Consider the following 17,702-nt stretch of genomic DNA (forward strand, 5'->3'; position numbering starts at 1 on the left):
CCCGAAGCCCGGCCTTGCTCTTCTCCCTCGAAATCGCTGCCCTTTGCCTAATCTTCCTCCCAATGGGAACTGTCGCTCCATGTCCCGTGGATCTCATCGTTGACCACTACCGAAACTGCAAGCCAGCGATGCAGCAACTCGTTGATTGTTGCCGACGCTGCGGGGGCTGCAGCGGAGCTTCGGTTGGAGCTCCGCCGGGGCTGCAATGGAGCTCAGCCGGAGTTTACATGGAGCTTCGGCGGAGCCGTCGACGTTGCATTGGAGCTCTGTCAGGTCTTCAATGGAACTCGACCGGAGTTGCGATGGAGCTTCATCGGACTCGTCGGCGCTGCATTGAAGCTCCGCCAGTGCTGCAATAGAGCTTGGTCGGAGTGTCGGTGTTGCGTTGAAGCTTCATCGGAGCTGCAATGAAGCTTGCCGGACACACTCAGTACTGCGTTGCAGCTCCGTTGAAGCTTCGATGACGTTGTGTTCAAGCTGAGGTGCTCGTTGCTACCACGGAGCTGTTGGGATCCAACGATCATCAACACGCTAATCTAAGGGTTGAAAAATCATCGAGCTGATTTGTAGCAGCCCCGGAGATGTAATGACTCTTTGGGCGGATGATCATCCGGCTGCAGCGGAGAAAAAAAATGAGCGAGCCGGTGACCGCGGTCGGTCGTGCCCACTTCGCACCTCCACTCCTCTCCCCCCTCAGCCCCTCTACAACGGAACCGCCGCCATCTCCCACCACACGGCCGCCTTTTCCTCCGCGTAGCCTCCCCACCATATTCCACTCCCGCAAGCTCGCCACTCACCAAGCTCCTCCTCCACAGCAAAGCAAGAGCGCGGCTTCATTGGTTTCGCCCTCAATTCGAGAGTCAGTCTTGGAAGGCCTGCCATGGCTCAGCCGTCGCTGCTCCTCGGCTCTCCGGCATCGATCGTCCTCCTCCTTCTCTCCTTCTTCCAAGGTATCGATCCATCTGTTAGTGCTTGCGGAAGTGGTATTCTCGTCGGATTGGTCGTGATTTGGAGGCCAGTTTGGTTTTCGATTTGGTGAGCTGAGTGTGTTCGGATTTGTGTATTTTTGCGGCGTGCAGGGCCGGTGGCAGGCGCCATCACCTTCACCTTCGCCAACCGGTGCACGGACACGGTGTGGCCCGGGTTGCTCTCGGGCTCCACCTCGCCGCCGCTGGAGACCACCGGCTTCGCGCTCTCGCCGGGCCAGTCGCGCTCGCTCTACGGACCGACCGGGTGGTCGGGCCGCTTCTGGGGGCGCTCTGGCTGTAATTTCAACGGCGGCAAGGGCACCTGCGTCACGGGGGACTGCGGCTCCGGCGAGATAGAGTGCCGAGGCGCCGGGGCCACCCCGCCCGCCACGCTCGCGGAGTTCACCCTCGACGGCGACGGCGGGAAGGACTTCTACGACGTCAGCCTCGTCGACGGTTACAACCTGCCCATGCTCGTGCAGCCGTCTGCGCCTGGGTGCTCCAACACCGGGTGCCTCGTCGACCTCAACGAGCGCTGCCCCTCCGAGCTCCGCTCCGGCGGCGGCCTCGCCTGCCGCAGCGCCTGCGAGGCCTTCGGCAAGCCCGAGTTCTGCTGCAACGGCGCCTACGGGAACCCTGACACGTGCCACCCCTCCCAGTACTCGCAGCTCTTCAAGTCAGCGTGCCCCAAGTCCTACAGCTATGCCTACGACGACGCCACCTCCACCTTCACCTGCAACCACACCGATTACACCATTACCTTCTGCCCGCAGTCCAATCCTTACAGGTACCTTCCTCTGAATAGTTTCTGATGCTATGACAGTACACTACGACCTTGTTCAAATCATAGTGTTGCAGATCTGAATCTGATTCAACTACAATGATATTTTCCCTGGGCTAGAAAATATAATGAGATTTTGATTTGGAATGGGGAACTGGGAATGGGGAAAGAAGAGAAAGTCACAAAGTTAGGCTTTGAGCATGGAAAAGAAGCTTTGATTGATTGAGTTGATCTTTCTTTCGCTTTTGTTCCATCCCCACCTTGCATGTGGGTCTTGGCGAGAAAGTTACAATGGCCTACTTGGAAGTTGGAACCTGGAAAAGCAAGAACGCGTGGAACTGCTCGTGATCTCACATTTAACTCACCATGGCTGATCCCTTACCACTGGCATTAGGTTATGGTTTAACTGGCTCGGAATTCCTATGCAATTTGAGTCTCTAATTAGATCAATCACTTTTAACGCTTCGCAGTGGCAAACCGAACAAGCACGCATTGCGGAAGCCGAGCCATGAGCAGCTTGAAGACGACGTGTGGCTAGCTTCTTTGAAGAAAACCAGCGGCGCCGGTGGAGGCACCATGGCATCATGGTCGGCGACCGGAGGTTTCCAAGCCGCCCTGGCAATTGCTGTGGTGGTCGTTCTTGCCACGGCACAGGGGTGTAATCCTCCTTTCAGCTTGCTATGACTCACTAGGAGCTATCCGGAGAGTTTTTTCAGGATCAAAAGAGGATCAGAGCACTGGAGGAAGAGACGTCGATAGCGTGTTCTTTAGTCCTTTTTGCTTGTTGATAGAGAACATGATGCGTCCTCAAGTTGGCAATTATAGTTGTAGTCTCATTTCGCATTGCTTTATGGCCTTTTCAAAAACATTGTTCTTCTTCCCATCATATTCTTTGTGCATAATTCTTTTTTTGGGATCTTGGTCAATGAGAAATTCAGAGATGCAGGACTGTCACAATCATCCCATTTTTAAGGGTTATTGGCGATTCTTTTGGGAAACTTCCCGGAGAATCAGCTTTCCTCAGAATCAGCTGTGTTCTTTTCTGAAATTATGGTATGAGATTATAGGATGAGTCGCGTGATGAAATGCCTGTAATGTCCTTATCTAGCACCATTCATCCATCTATCTAGGAAAAAACTAGCACCATTCATCCATCTATCAAGCAAATCCATCTGGAGGACTGCGGAAGCACATCCGGCGGAGGACGGCAAGGGCCGTCGGGATGGAGGACTGCAGGGCGTCAGGCTAGCGGGGCGGAGGACTGCAGGGCCAACAGGATGGGGGTGGAGGGCTGGTGGGATTGGACGTCGGAGTCACGCTCGCCGACTACTGCAGGGCGGTGGATAGGACTCCGATCGTTCGAGGGAGGAGGAGAGGAATGCGGCGGGGTGAGGAACTCTAGCGCGGTCGACCAGTTCGAAGGGAGAACGAGCGTGGAACAGGGGATCGATGCCGGCCCACACGTTTTCTCGGGCGACAGGTTCGGCCGAGGGAAGGACATTTTCCCTGTAATTACGAGCTGAAACAGGATTAGGTTTTAGAAATCGAAACGTTTTCTTTTGAGGGAGGCCGAGAATCGCCAGAATCGACCAGAGAGGGTGCTTCTGAGTTGCACTACAGATTCTGTTCCATTTTCACGATTCTACACAATCAAATGGAGTTCTTTAAGCTTTTGATTTTAAAAAGGGAATCGTTTCCCACCCGAGCGCCGGTCGAACCGACGCGCCGGTCACCCTAGCGCGCGTGGGCCCTTGCAACATTTTTTCATCTACGCGCTTCTCTGGTCAATGGATGCAACATTTTTCGTCTAAATATGTTGCAACCTGCGACATTTTTGTTGCAAACGTTTTTTACTATATTTTGTCTCAGTAAAAAAGCTGCATATAAGTTTGGTTGCAACTCTAGTTCGTCGGATTTTTTGTTACAATCGATGCTTTTTACTTTTTGCTACAACTGTGTTAATTTTTGCTACAACCGGCATCATGTTTTGCTGCAACCGTTCACTAAAAAGTTGCATACACGTCACGTAAATTTTTGTTACAACCGGCGTTTGACTTTTGCTACCACGTACCATCAGCTTTATTTTTTTTACTACGATCACGTAAATATTTTTTTTGTTATAAATTTTGTTTTTTTTGCAACCGTTGAAAAAATTGCTGCATGACATCGAAATTTTGCTGCATAGAAAGAAAAACATTGCATGTGGATCCAACGGTGCGGACGACGCGGGGTTGGTGGATCCTGCGGTCCGCGCGCGACCGGCCGAAAATCTGAACCGGCGCGCCGGCGCAGATCACCCGCCTTTAAAAAAACCACAAGCACAAGAATCGAACGAAAAGAATTGGGCCATTGCAAGCTTTGAAGTGGGAAGACTGTAAGATCTGAATATACTATTGCTATGGCTTTTGAGCTCCATTTACTCTACTTGTGAAAATCTGAAATACCTTCTTACTGGTGAAGCTTGAAGTTGACCTGTTGCAATTATGTTCGCAGAGGAAAACATGAAAAATGTAACATCATGTGCAGAGGTGTCAATCAATTTTGTGTTGTTACTAAAAATATGATGTTCGGTGCTGAAAGAGAAAGAAAGCCAAAAGAGGGGGCAGTCCGCGAAGAGCCGGCTGCTTCGTGGGTGGAAAGGGGAAAATAGCAAAAGGATGGTTTTTTTTCACTGTTTTAACTTTTTTTTAACATGAGCTGAATCAGATTTGAAAAGATTTCACAAACTGATCCTTTTAGAAACGCCACAAGCCATGGCGTTGTTGCCTCACTATGCAACGTCAGTCTACCATGGCGTTGCTGCCCTACTGTGACACGCCAATCTACCGTGTCGTTTTTTTCTTTCATGCAACGCCAGTCTAATGTGACGTTGCAGACCCACTGTGAAACGCCAACAGTGCTGGCGTTGCTGTCCTACTGTGACACGCCAGTCTGCCATGACGTTTTTTCTTTCTTGCAACGCCAGTCTAATGTGGCGTTGTAGACCCACCGTGAAACGCCAACAGTGCTGGCGTTACAGACCCACTGTGGAACGCAGCGACGGCATCCAGCCAGCCCACGGCATGCTGCCAGCAACATGTGTAGTGCTGAAACGCCATGGCCCATGGCGTTTCGCGCGTGGCCAGCAACGCCAGTATTGCTGGCGTTTTTATGTGGACTGAAACGTAAGGTAGACTGGCGTTTGAGTGGGTGTGCAACGCCACAGTGGACTGGCGTTTCTACGTGTGTCTGCAACGCTACGGGCTCTGGCGTTTCAAAAAGTCAGATCGTGAAATGTTTTCAATCAGAGTTCATTCCGCGTAATATTTTCATCCCATGGATCAAAACAGTAAAAAAATCCTCAGTGTTTCAGACCCACTTTCCATGATAAAATGCTAGTACTACAGCCTGCGTTGGGCGTTGGTCAATGTTTCACCCTCGATTAATCTTCATGACGGCTGGGCAGCACTTTGGGCTGCCTCCGTGTACGTGACCTGATCATCTACTCGGAATACCAATTGGCGTTACAGTATAATAAGCAGGGCACCCCGTTTGACATAATACGGACGAGAGTACGTGAAGAATGACATAGTAACCATATTTGATGTTACATCTGCACTAACAAGCTGAAGGCGATGTCTCATCTTGCAACTTTTTATTTCATCAGCTTGTATTAAAGCTGGCGCTTTGTCTTTTTTTTTAAAACATTTGGTGGTCTGATTGCTTCTTTGTTGGTTGTGATCATGTTTATGCTTTTACTTAATTAAATTAAATTGAATTCATAGAGGGCCAATGATAGGCATCTGCCAGGTGAAACTTTCATCTTTTACCTCCCCAGTTGTTTGATTTACTTTTTCATTGCAACATCAAACTCACACACGCTCCCGACCCCTCGTGACCCCCTCAGCGCCGCCACCTCGAGGCGGCGCCAGGGGAATCAAATCCCAACGCCGCCGACCTCTACCCCACAGCAAAAGATCTCGTCACCGTTGGCATTGGCTATGGTGGTGGCGGCGCTCGGCGCCAAGGCGTTGAGGCAGAAGGAGCCTACGACAACCATTCGAGGTGGCTGGGGCACCTCAGGTTGGGGGCTTCACATCACGGCCAGGGCAACTCCCTGGCTTTGTGGCGGCTACCGACGACCCCATGGCTGGTGCTGCTGGCGATGGTGGGCATGGCATAGGCCGCGGATGTGGATGATCGGCAACTGTAAGCCTGTAGCACCTCAAAAGTTTATCTAAGTTTTTATTAAATAAAAATTTGTCAGAAATAAAATTTTGAATTATATCAAGTCCTTTATTTATTTCAGATTTTCTTGATTATCTGTTTTCTCACACTTTCTTTGCTTTATATAGGTACTTTTGGAAAATACTGTGGGTTTTAAATTTTTCTTCCAATCATTTTAATTATATTATAATTATTAGTAGGAATTATTTTCCAAATGAGTTGGCCTCAAAATAACTCTTTTATTTAATATTCCAAACTTTAGTATGCCCCTTCTGCACTAAGACTATTTTAAATAATTGTTTTAAGATTCCACAATTTTTGTGAGAGATCATCTTATGCATATAGATCACTTTTATGCAAAAACCCATCATGATATTTTGAAAATGTGGAGCAAACCACCCTCTTTGCAATTCTGGTCTAGATTGAGCATTGTACTACAACCACATTAAATATTGCTCAAAAAATTCTGAAACTTTTCTATGTGACAGTCCTTCCAATGAAAACCTTAAGTAGAGAAGACCGGCCTCTATTGCATCCTTATAGTTGTCCAAATAGTACCATGTAGTTCCTGTCCAGGACTGAATTCCTCCAGAACTTGCACTTGCAGGTTGCTCCCCTTGTCCAAATAATCATACCACATCTCGTATCATGCAATGAAGCATCATCCTGCCAATTTTCATACCCATCAAAATCCCCTAGATCATCTTAGCATTCTGCGGAACACCTCAAATGCATGGCAAAAATCTACAAGCTCCTAAACTTGCATTATGAACTTATTCATTTGACCAAACAAACATGTCCACAACCTCCACCAGACCAAGTATGACCACTCAACCGAACATTAGCTCAAGTGGGCCATCCTAGTGTGCTCTGGCATATTGTCGAGCACATATCATGCATGTCCGGAGCGCGCGACGACACCCGAGCCACTCCGACCCCTCTACTGCTTCCCGGTCTTACCCTTGGTCTCCCCTGGATGGACACGTCACCCTGAAACCTGTCGACCCCTCATCCTATCCCCTAGCACCGGCAAGGCGCCATCCCCCCACCGGCCAACACGCCACCATGGCGGGCACGACACCGCCCAAGCCACGTGGCGCGCCCCGAGCCACAACTCTTCTCGTGCGGAACTATGGCTCGCAACGCCATGTAACACCCTCAAATTTTTAATTTGGGATTCTCAATTTTTGTTTGTTTATAAAGAGAGTTATTGGAATTTTCATAAAAACCTCTTTTGGAATCTTTTTGAAAAGTCTATCTTGAAAAAATTCTTATGAGATTTCTTGACATCACTTCTGGTTTGAGAAGAGTTTCTACATAATACTTACTTGACAGAAATTACAATTTTAGAATTTCATCTCTTATTTTATTTCAAATTTATAAATGGGTATATGCTCAAAATTGCTCTTTAAGATTTTCACTAAATTATTCTCCCCCCTATTTCAAAGATTTCTTTCCCATTACCTTCCTCTATCCTGGCGACATATTTTAAAACAATTCCACAAAGTTTTGCAAGAGTTTATAAATTTATCTATTTTTAAATGACTCTAGGAATTTTCTGTAATTATTTTTAGACCCCAAAAAATTGCAAAGGAACCTATAGTATCCTTTAATGCCTGACCGCAAGTAGACTATCCATGGTAGCCCTAGGTACCCTCAACCTAGATCACCAAAAAAATTCTCCTTTCCAGATCGAGATTTTAAAATTTTGTTTGACTGAATTTGGACCAGATTTGATATTTATGTTAAAAACCCATCTTATCCAACTCCAAAAAATCTGAATAAATTCAGGCAGTATCTAAAGCTAAAGAGAAGCCCCTCCAAAAAATTTAAGCCCCAAACTCTATGCCTTCGTGCCAGTAGCATTTCGTCGAACATATGACATGCACAGTTCCTGTGAACGTTAGGTTTCGGTGTCAATCTCGCCAGTGCATGCATTCGATGCTTGCTCAGAGCATCTCCAACGGCGGCGCCAAAAGACGTGCGGTAAAGCCAGTTTTTAGCGCGCGCGGGACGTTTTGCCGCGCTGCATCGGTGGAGGGAAACTCGCACGCGCGGGAACGTTTTGCGCGCGCGCGAAAAGGCGGCAGCTCGCGCGCCATTTTTGCCGCACCGCTTCCGGCGCGTTTATAAAATGCGGCGCTCGCCACGCGCCTTTTCCATGACTCCTCTTCCTCTTCATCTGCCACGCGCGCCTCCACCGCTCCAGCGCCCCGCCACCGACATGCCACCACGCCGCCGCGCCGCCGAGGAGCGTCGGGCTACCACGGCGTCCGCTTGCGCCCCAACGGTGGTTACTACTCTGAGATACGCTCCGGCGATCTCCGGCTCAGCCTCGACACCTACGAGACTGCGCACGAGGCCGGCCGCGCGTTCGACGCGGTTGCGTGACGCCTAGACAAGCCGCGGAGGCAGATGAATTTCCAGGACGTCTACACGCTCCAGCAGGCGCTAGACGTCGCCCCGCCGCCTCGTCTTAACATGGCACAAGACCGTGCGGAGCACGCTGCGCGGCAGCGCCGCCTCCTCGTCGCCCAGGAGGACGAGCAGGTCATGGCGGAGTGGCGCCGGCGCCACCCGGAGGACGTCACCTACGAGCAAGTCTACTGGGCAAGGCGCCGCGAGGAGGACACACGAAGGCGCCGCGAGGAGCGGTTGGACAGGCGTCGGAGGAAGGCATTGGTGAATGCGCAGGCGGATATCGTTGCGGCAGGCGGGAGGTCGTTCTTCACGGAAAATGATGATCGTTGGTTGGACATATGGCTCTCAACCTCGGACGACACCGACGAGGATGATGATGGTGATGGTGGTAGCGACTAGGAGTAGTTTCTATCTAGCTGCACCGTAGTTTTATCTATGCTTTCGAACTATCTATCTAGTTGCACCGATGTAAAATACCTTTGTATCGTTTTTTATTTATGCAATCTATCTAGTTTTTATTTATCTTTGCTTCCGATTTATTTAAAATAAAATAAAGTTGTGAGCGCGCGCGCTGCTGGAGCGGCGCGCGCGCTGCATTTTAGCCCAGCTGCTGGAGCCAGCGCTGCGCGCCGCGCCGATCCAGGCAATGGGCGCGCGGCAAACCAGTTTTTTGCGCGCGGCGCGTTCGGCGCCTGTTGGAGATGCTCTCACGATGCTCTCTTCTTATCCATGGTGCTCCATGGTCTCTTTGCCGGTTGTGGTAATTGGGGATGGGCTAGCCTGTCAGCGCCGACCACAACTGCGGCGTCAGCGACGCCCGTTTCTTCCACTAGAGCCCCCTCTGCAAATCGGTGCAGTCTGGCACCGCCTAAGCCACCAGGAGCCCCCGTGTGTCCGTCGCCCACCCCCCGCGCGCTGCAGCATTGTCGTTGTGGCCTGAGCAGCACAGAGGGCGCCATCTGCAGCTGCCGCGCCCGTGAGCATCGTTCCGTCGAGCAGCGACATCACCATGGGTTAGAGCTCGATTATTGGTAAAAGGGAGCCCTGGAGTTGCTATAGTTGTCCCAGCCACCGTAAGCATCTGCGGATCCCTCTGGCTCGCCGTGATCGGCGTCGGAGTTAACCCCCGCTTCGGCACCTCCTCGCCCGCCTCTAAATAGAGGACCCGAGTCTCCCCAGCAACCCAACACCTCTCCACATCTTAGCAGAGTCACACCCAACCCGTCGGAGGACCTCAAGAGGGTCTTCTTCCCCGCCTTCGGCCGCCCCGATTAGCTTCGGGTTCCGGCAAAATTCGCTCTGGTGAGCGTGCCTCCACAACCCTAACTTGGCTAGTAGACTCCTTGAGCACCCGCACCTCTAACCCACACCCTAATTCGATGGCTGCAGATCCTTCCGACGAGATCGACCTGCACTCGAAGCTGTCGTCTGCCAGAGTGGGAGTCGACATCGACGTGGTGCTTGCCGACAAAACCTTCCACCACCCACCATCGCAGAGGACCCCTGTGAGTGCGCATGTCCCCTCATCCCTCCCAGGTTCGATGCAGACCATCGGCAGCGATGCCACAAGCCCTTTGCCGCCAGTGCGGGGATTCAAACATGACAGTGGTGGCCCACTGTCAGGATTCTGTTCTTTTTGAAGCGCTTTTGCCAGAATGTGCCTTCCCTTCTAGCTTGTGTATTTTCATAAAAGTGTTTTCTTCTTTTCCAGTCTTCCCCCTCGGTAGCTTTGCGGTTATCATAGATTAGTACCTGCTTTGTTTTCTTCATAACTTTTAAACTAAGAAGGTTTTTGAGTTGATTTTTTTTCTGGAAACTTTATTCTGTTATCTAGTTTCTTGTGATATTTATTTAAAAATATTTAGAGACAACTTTTATACACACTCGATATTTACGTTACAATTCGGTATTGTGTGACGTAGATACCGAAGGAGGGGACACTACCATCAACTTCGCTGAGCTAGACTCCGACTTCGTCGACCCATGCAAGCATGTCTGAACATTTAACGTGATGTTTGCTAACATGGTTTATTAATAAGTTTGATGCATATGAATTAACAACATGTTATGTGATATGATTTCATGCATGGTTAAGTTAATAATCCGTGAAATGGTGAGAGGCCTTCGGACAGCCTAGTCACACGGGACGTGATAGGTTGTGGCCTGGTCATGCCGGATGCATGAAAATATGTGAATAAAATTAACACCTCCAATATCGGCATAGATCGAGTCTCGTCTGCATGTCACCTTACTTTTCGTGCTACCAGAGGTCTTCCCGAAAGGGGATATGGTTTAGTAGGTCATAATCCTATTTCCATGTGCACACCAAGTAGAGGGGCGGAATGAAGGTTCCATGGCCCTAGAATAATGCCAGTCATCCGTCCACGGGGCATGGGTTTTTCCGGTCTGGGGCCTAGAGGGGGCACCCCTTAGTAAGCGCACCATATAAATTTGATCCCATGCTATTCGTTGATGTTGGCCTCCCCGTCTTATAGTTTTTGTCCGGAAGTGTATGATACGTCTCCAACGTATCTATAATTTTTGATGGTTTCATGCTATTATCTTGTCAAACTTTGGATGTTTTGCATGCCTTTTATTTATTTTCTGGGACTAACTTATTAATCCAGTGCCAAGTGCTAGTTCCTGTTTTTTCCATGTTTTGACCCCTTTCAGAGGAGGATTTTGAATGGAGTCCAAACGGAATAAAACTTCGGAAAAGATTTTTTCCGGAACGGAAGAAGATCGGGAGACTTGAGAACCAAGGCAGGGGGTCCTCAGGGACCCCACAAGTCCTCATGGCGCGGCCAGGGGGCCCCGCGCCGTCCAGGCTTGTGGGCTCCCTGGGCCACGTCTGCCCTAGGGTTTGCGCCTATATATCCCCAAAAATTCCACAAAAAATCAGGGGAGCATCGTAATCATTTTTCCGCCGCCGCCAGCTTCTGTCTCTGCAAGATCCCATCTGGGGCACGTCCTGGTGCCCTGCTGAAAGGATCGATATGGTTGACTAGAGGGGGGGGGGTGAATAGGCAACGACCACTTTTTAATTAATCTTAGCAAGTTAAGGTAAACAACATATGGGTTCACAAATATTACAACAATGGGGTGAACCCTAATGAAGCTAATTAACGAGAGCTACTAAGACAAGTAAGAGATAGACGACAACATAAGCATACACAAGGTAAAGGTTAGAGATAACCACAAGTGGAACCGATGGAGACGAGGATGTGTTACCGAAGTTCCTTCCCTTTGACAGGAAGTACGTCTCCGTTGGAGCGGTGTGGAGGCACAATGCTCCCAATAAGCCACTAAGGCCACCGTATTCTCCTCACGCCCTCGCACGATGCAAGGTACCGTGATTCCACTATAGGTGCCCTTGAAGGCGGCGACCGAACCTTTACAAACAAGGTTGGGGCAAACTCCACACAAAGCTTGGAGGCTCCCAACAAGACCACGAAGCTTCACCACAATGGAATGTGGCTTCGAGGTGACCTCAACCGTCTAGGATGCTCAAACACCCAAGAGTAACAAGATCCGCAAGGGATTGGTGGAGGAATCAACTTTTCTCTTGGTGGAAGTGTGGATCTAGGCCTTCTCAACCAATCCCTAAAGAATCAACAAGTTTGATTGGCTAGGGAGAGAGATCAGGCACTTTTGAGCTTAGGGAGCAACAGTGGAGCTTGGGAGGGTAAGAGATAAGATTCCATAGCTAGAAGAACCCTTTATATAGTGGGGGAAAAATCCAACCGTTTTCCCACTCTCAGCCCGAGTCTAGCGGTACTACCGCTGGCTGCAGCGGTACTACCGCTGGGCCCCTGGTAGTGCATACGCACTACCACCGCCAAGAAAGTCTTCGCAAGAAGGTCCGTCCACGTACAACCGCTAGGCAGGCGGTACTGAGCTCCTGGAGCGGTACTACCGCTGACCAGGGGCGGTACTACCGCTGGCTGCATCGGTAGTAGTACTACCGCTAGCACTCCAGCGGTACTACCGCTGGCTGCAGCGGTACTACCGCTAGGGCCAGCGGTACTACCGCACAGAAGAGAGAAACACAAAGGCGGGAGCCACTCCAAAGATGCTGGCAAGGGGAAAATATGTGAAGTGTGCGCGTGCAAAGATTGATTCCACCCAAACCTTTCCACTACGGTTTCCCTCTTAATAGTACGACTTTCCTATGACTCAAATAAAGAGAATCGTAGAGAACGCCGGCCTTCTGTTCCACGAACGAGGCGGCGAGCCGTCTTGTGCCGTTGACGTGTGTTATCTGAAATCTTAATCACACACGGTTAGTCCTTTGCGGTACTTGTTGGAATTATGCCCTAGAGGCAATAATAAATGTATAGTTATTATTATAATTCCTGTATCAAGATAATAGTTTATTATCCATGCTATAATTGTATTGAATGAAGACTCATTTACATGTGTGGATACATAGACAAAACACCGTCCCTAGCATGCCTCTAGTTGGCTAGCCAGTTGATCGATGATAGTCAGTGTCTTCTGATTATGAACAAGGTGTTGTTGCTTGATAACTGGATCACGTCATTAGGAGAATCACGTGATGGACTAGACCCAAACTAATAGACGTAGCATGTTGATCGTGTCATTTTGTTGCTACTGTTTTCTGCGTGTCAAGTATTTATTCCTATGACCATGAGATCATATAACTCACTGACACCGGAGGAATGCTTTGTGTGTATCAAACGTCGCAACGTAACTGGGTGACTATAAAGATGCTCTACAGGTATCTCCGAAGGTGTTAGTTGATTTAGTATGGATCAGGACTGGGATTTGTCACTCCGTGTGACGGAGAGGTATCTCGGGGCCCACTCGGTAATACAACATCACACACAAGCCTTGCAAGCAATGTAACTTAGTGTAAGTTGCGGGATCTTGTATTACGGAACGAGTAAAGAGACTTGCCGGTAAACGAGATTGAAATAGGTATGCGGATACTGACGATCGAATCTCGGGCAAGTAACATACCGAAGGACAAAGGGAATGACATACGGGATTATACGAATCCTTGGCACTGAGGTTCAAACGATAAGATATTCGTAGAATATGTAGGATCCAATATGGGCATCCAGGTCCCGCTATTGGATATTGACCGAGGAGTCTCTCGGGTCATGTCTACATAGTTCTCGAACCCGCAGGGTCTGCACACTTAAGGTTCGGCGTTGTTTTATGCGTATTTGAGTTATATGGTTGGTTACCGAATGTTGTTTGGAGTCCCGGATGAGATCACGGACGTCATGAGGGTTTCCGGAATGGTCCGGAAACGAAGATTGATCTATAGGATGACCTCATTTGATTACCGGAAGGTTTTCGGAGTTACCGGGAATGACGAATGGGTTCCGGGAGTTCACCGGGGGGGGGGGGGGGGCAACCCACCCCGGGGAAGCCCATAGGCTTTGGGGAGACACACCAGCCCTTAGTGGGCTGGTGGGACAGCCCCAAGGGGGCCTATGCGCCAAGAGAAGGAAATCAAAGGAAAAGAAAAAAAAAGAGGGAGGAAGTGGGAAGGGAGGGGGACTCCTCCCACCAAACCAAGTCCAACTCGGTTTGGGGGGGGGGGGAGTCCTCCCCCCCTTGGCTCGGCCGACCCCTTGAGGGTCCCTTGGACCCCAAGGCAAGGTCCCCCTTCCTCCTCCTATATATATGGGGCTTTTAGGGCAGATTTGAGACGACTTTCTCACGGCTGCCCGACCACATACCTCCATAGTTTTTCCTCTAGATCGTGTTTCTGCGGAGCTCGGGCGGAGCCCTGCTGAGACGTGATCATCACCAACCTCCGGAGCGCCGTCACGCTGCCGGAGAACTCTTCTACCTCTCCGTCTCTCTTGCTGGATCAAGAAGGCCGAGATCATCGTCGAGCTGTACGTGTGCTGAACGCGGAGGTGCCGTCCGTTCGGTACTAGATCGTGGGACTGATCGCGGGATTGTTCGCGGGGCGGATCGAGGGACGTGAGGACGTTCCACTACATCAATCGCGTTCTCTAACGCTTCTGCTGTACGATCTACAAGGGTACGTAGATCACTCATCCCCTCTCGTAGATGGACATCACCATGATAGGTCTTCGTGCGCGTAGGAAATTTTTTGTTTCCCATGCGACGTTCCCCAACAGTGGCATCATGAGCTAGGTTCATGCGTAGATGTCTTCTCGAGTAGAACACAAAAGGTTTTGTGGGCGGTGATGTGCGTTTTTCTGCCCTCCTTAGTCTTTTCTTGATTCCGCGGTATTGTTGGATTGAAGCGGCTTGGACCGACATTACTCGTACGCTTACGAGAGACTGGTTTCATCGTTACGAGTAACCCCCTTTGCTCAAAGATGACTGGCAAGTGTCGGTTTCTCCAACTTTAGTTGAATCGGATTTGACCGAGGAGGTCCTTGGATGAGGTTAAATAGCAACTCATATATCTCCGTTGTGGTGTTTGCGTAAGTAAGATGCGATCCTACTAGATACCCTTGGTCACCACGTAAAACATGCAACAACAAAATTAGAGGACGTCTAACTTGTTTTTGCAGGGTATGATTGTGATGCGATATGGCCAACGATGTGATGTGATATATTGGATGTATGAGATGATCATGTTGTAATAGAAATATCGACTTGCACGTCGATGGTACGGCAACCGGCAGGAGCCATAGGGTTGTCTTTATACTAACATATGTGCTTGCAGATGCGTTTACTATTTTGCTAGGATGTAGCTTTAGTAGTGATAGCATAAGTAGCACGACAACCACGATGGCAACACGTTGATGGATGATCATGGTGTGGCGCCGGTGACAAGAAGATCGTGCCGGTGCTTTGGTGATGGAGATCAAGAAGCACGTGATGATGGCCATATCATGTCACTTATGAATTGCATGTGATGTTAATCCTTTTTGCACCTTATTTTGCTTAGAACGACGGTAGCATTATGAGGTGATCTCTCACTAAAATTTCAAGACGAAATTGTGTTCTCCCCGACTGTGCACCGTTGCTACAGTTCGTCGTTTTGAGACACCACGTGATGATCGGGTGTGATAGACTCAACGTTCACATACAACGTGTGCAAAACAGTTGCGCACGTGGAACACTCGGGTTAAGCTTGACGAGCCTAGCATGTGCAGACATGGCCTCGGAACACATGAGACCGAAAGGTCGATCATGAATCATATAGTTGATATGATTAGCATAGGGATGCTTACCACTGAAACTATACTCAACTCACGTGATGATCGGACTTGGGATAGTGTAAGTGGATCATGAAACCACTCAAATGACTAGAGAGATGTACTTTTTGAGTGGGAGTTTAGCATATAATTTGATTAAGTTGAACTCTAATTATCTTGAACATAGTCTAAGTCCACTTTGAATATATTTGTGTTGTAGATCATGGCTCACGCAAGTGTCATCCTGAATTTTAATACGTTCCTAGAGAAAGCTAAGTTGAAAGATGATGGAAGCAACTTTGTAGACTGGGCTCGTAATCTTAAGCTAATATTACAAGCTGGAAAGAAGGATTATGTCCTTGATGCTGCGCTAGGAGATGAACCACCCGCTACGGCTGATCAGGATGTTAAGAACGCTTGGTTAGCACGTAAGGAGGACTACTCAATAGTTCAATGTGCAGTCTTGTATGGCTTGGAACCGGGACTTCAACGTCGCTTTGAGCGTCATGGAGCATTTGAGATGTTCCAGGAGTTGAAGTTTATCTTTCAGAAGAACGCCCGGATCGAGAGGTATGAGACCTCCGATAAATTCTATGCTTGCAAGATGGAGGAAAACTCGTCTGTCAGTGAACATGTGCTCAAAATGTCTGGGTACTCAAACCGTCTAGCTGAACTGGGGATTGAACTCCCGCAAGAAGCTATCACTGACAGAATCCTTCAATCACTGCCGCCAAGCTATAAAGGCTTTGTGTTGAACTACAACATGCAAGGGATGAACAAGTCTCCCGGCGAGTTGTTTGCGATGCTGAAAGTCCCAGAGTCTGAACTCCGTAAAGAGCATCAAGTGTTGATGGTGAGCAAGACCACTAGTTTCAAGAGAAACGGCAAAGGCAAGAAGGGCAATTCGAAGAAGAGCGGCAAGCCTGTTGCCAATCCGCCGAAGAAACCCAAAGCTGGACCTAAGCCTGAAACAGAGTGCTTCTATTGCAAGGGTATGGGTCATTGGAAGCGCAATTGCCCCAAGTATCTGGCAGATAAGAAGGCGGGCAAAGAAAAATCAGGTATATTTGATATACATGTTATTGATGTGTACTTAACCGGCTCTCGTAGTAGTGCCTGGGTATTTGATACCGGTTCTGTTGCTCACATTTGCAACTCGAAGCAGGAACTGCGGAATAGACGAAGGCTGGCGAAATACGAAGTGACGATGCGCGTAGGAAACGGTTCCAAGGTTGATGCAATCGCTGTCGGCACAGTGTCACTTCAGCTACCATCGGGATTAGTGATGAACTTAAATCATTTTTATTTAGTGCCTGCGTTGAGCATGAACATTATATCTGGATCTTGTTTATTGCGAGACGGTTACTCTTTTAAGTCTGAGAATAATGGTTGTTCTATTTCTATGAGTAACATCTTTTATGGTCATGCACCGAATGTGAGAGGTTTGTTCATATTGAATCTTGATAGCGATACGCATATACATAACATTGAGACCAAAAGAGTTAGAGTAAACAATGATAGCGCCATATTTTTGTGGCACTGCCGCTTGGGTCATATTGGTGTAAAGCGCATGAAGAAACTCCATGCTGATGGACTTTTGGAGTCACTTGACTTTGATTCACTTGACACGTGCGAACCATGCCTCATGGGCAAGATGACTAAGACTCCGTTCTCCGGAACAATGGAGCGTGCAAGTGACTTGTTGGAAATCATACATACCGATGTGTGTGGTCCAATGAGCATGGAGGCACGCGGCGGATATTGTTATTTTCTCACCTTCACTGACGATTTAAGTAGATATGGTTATGTCTACTTGATGAAGCACAAGTCTGAAACATTTGAAAAGTTCAAGCAATTTCAGAGTAAAGTGGAAAATCATCGTAACAAGAAGATCAAGTTCCTACGGTCTGATCGTGGGGGTGAATATCTGAGTTTCGAGTTTGGTGCTCACTTAAGACAATGTGGAATTGTTTCACAGTTAACACCGCCTGGAACACCACAGCGTAATGGTGTGTCCGAACGTCGTAATCGTACTTTGTTAGAGATGGTGCGATCTATGATGTCTCTTACTGATTTGCCGTTATCGTTTTGGGGTTATGCATTAGAAACAGCTGCATTCAGTTTAAATAGGGCACCATCGAAATCCGTTGAGACGACACCATACGAACT

The 17,702-nt window shown here is 48.8% G+C and overlaps 1 protein-coding gene across 1 annotated transcript; it reads left to right on the top strand.

Moving 5' to 3' along the window:
• The first annotated feature begins 638 nt into the window (after positions 1-638).
• On the top strand, positions 639-2,775 carry LOC123411366 (thaumatin-like protein 1). Its single transcript, XM_045104294.1, has 3 exons — positions 639-950; positions 1,080-1,755; positions 2,220-2,775. The coding sequence occupies exons 1-3, from the start codon at positions 881-883 to the stop codon at positions 2,431-2,433; spliced, it is 960 nt and encodes a 319-aa protein (XP_044960229.1). The 5' UTR covers positions 639-880; the 3' UTR covers positions 2,434-2,775.
• Positions 2,776-17,702: the final 14,927 nt, after the last annotated feature.

Source organism: Hordeum vulgare, chromosome 7H, assembly GCF_904849725.1.
Source record: "Hordeum vulgare subsp. vulgare chromosome 7H, MorexV3_pseudomolecules_assembly, whole genome shotgun sequence".
Classification (NCBI taxonomy): Eukaryota; Viridiplantae; Streptophyta; class Magnoliopsida; order Poales; family Poaceae; genus Hordeum; species Hordeum vulgare.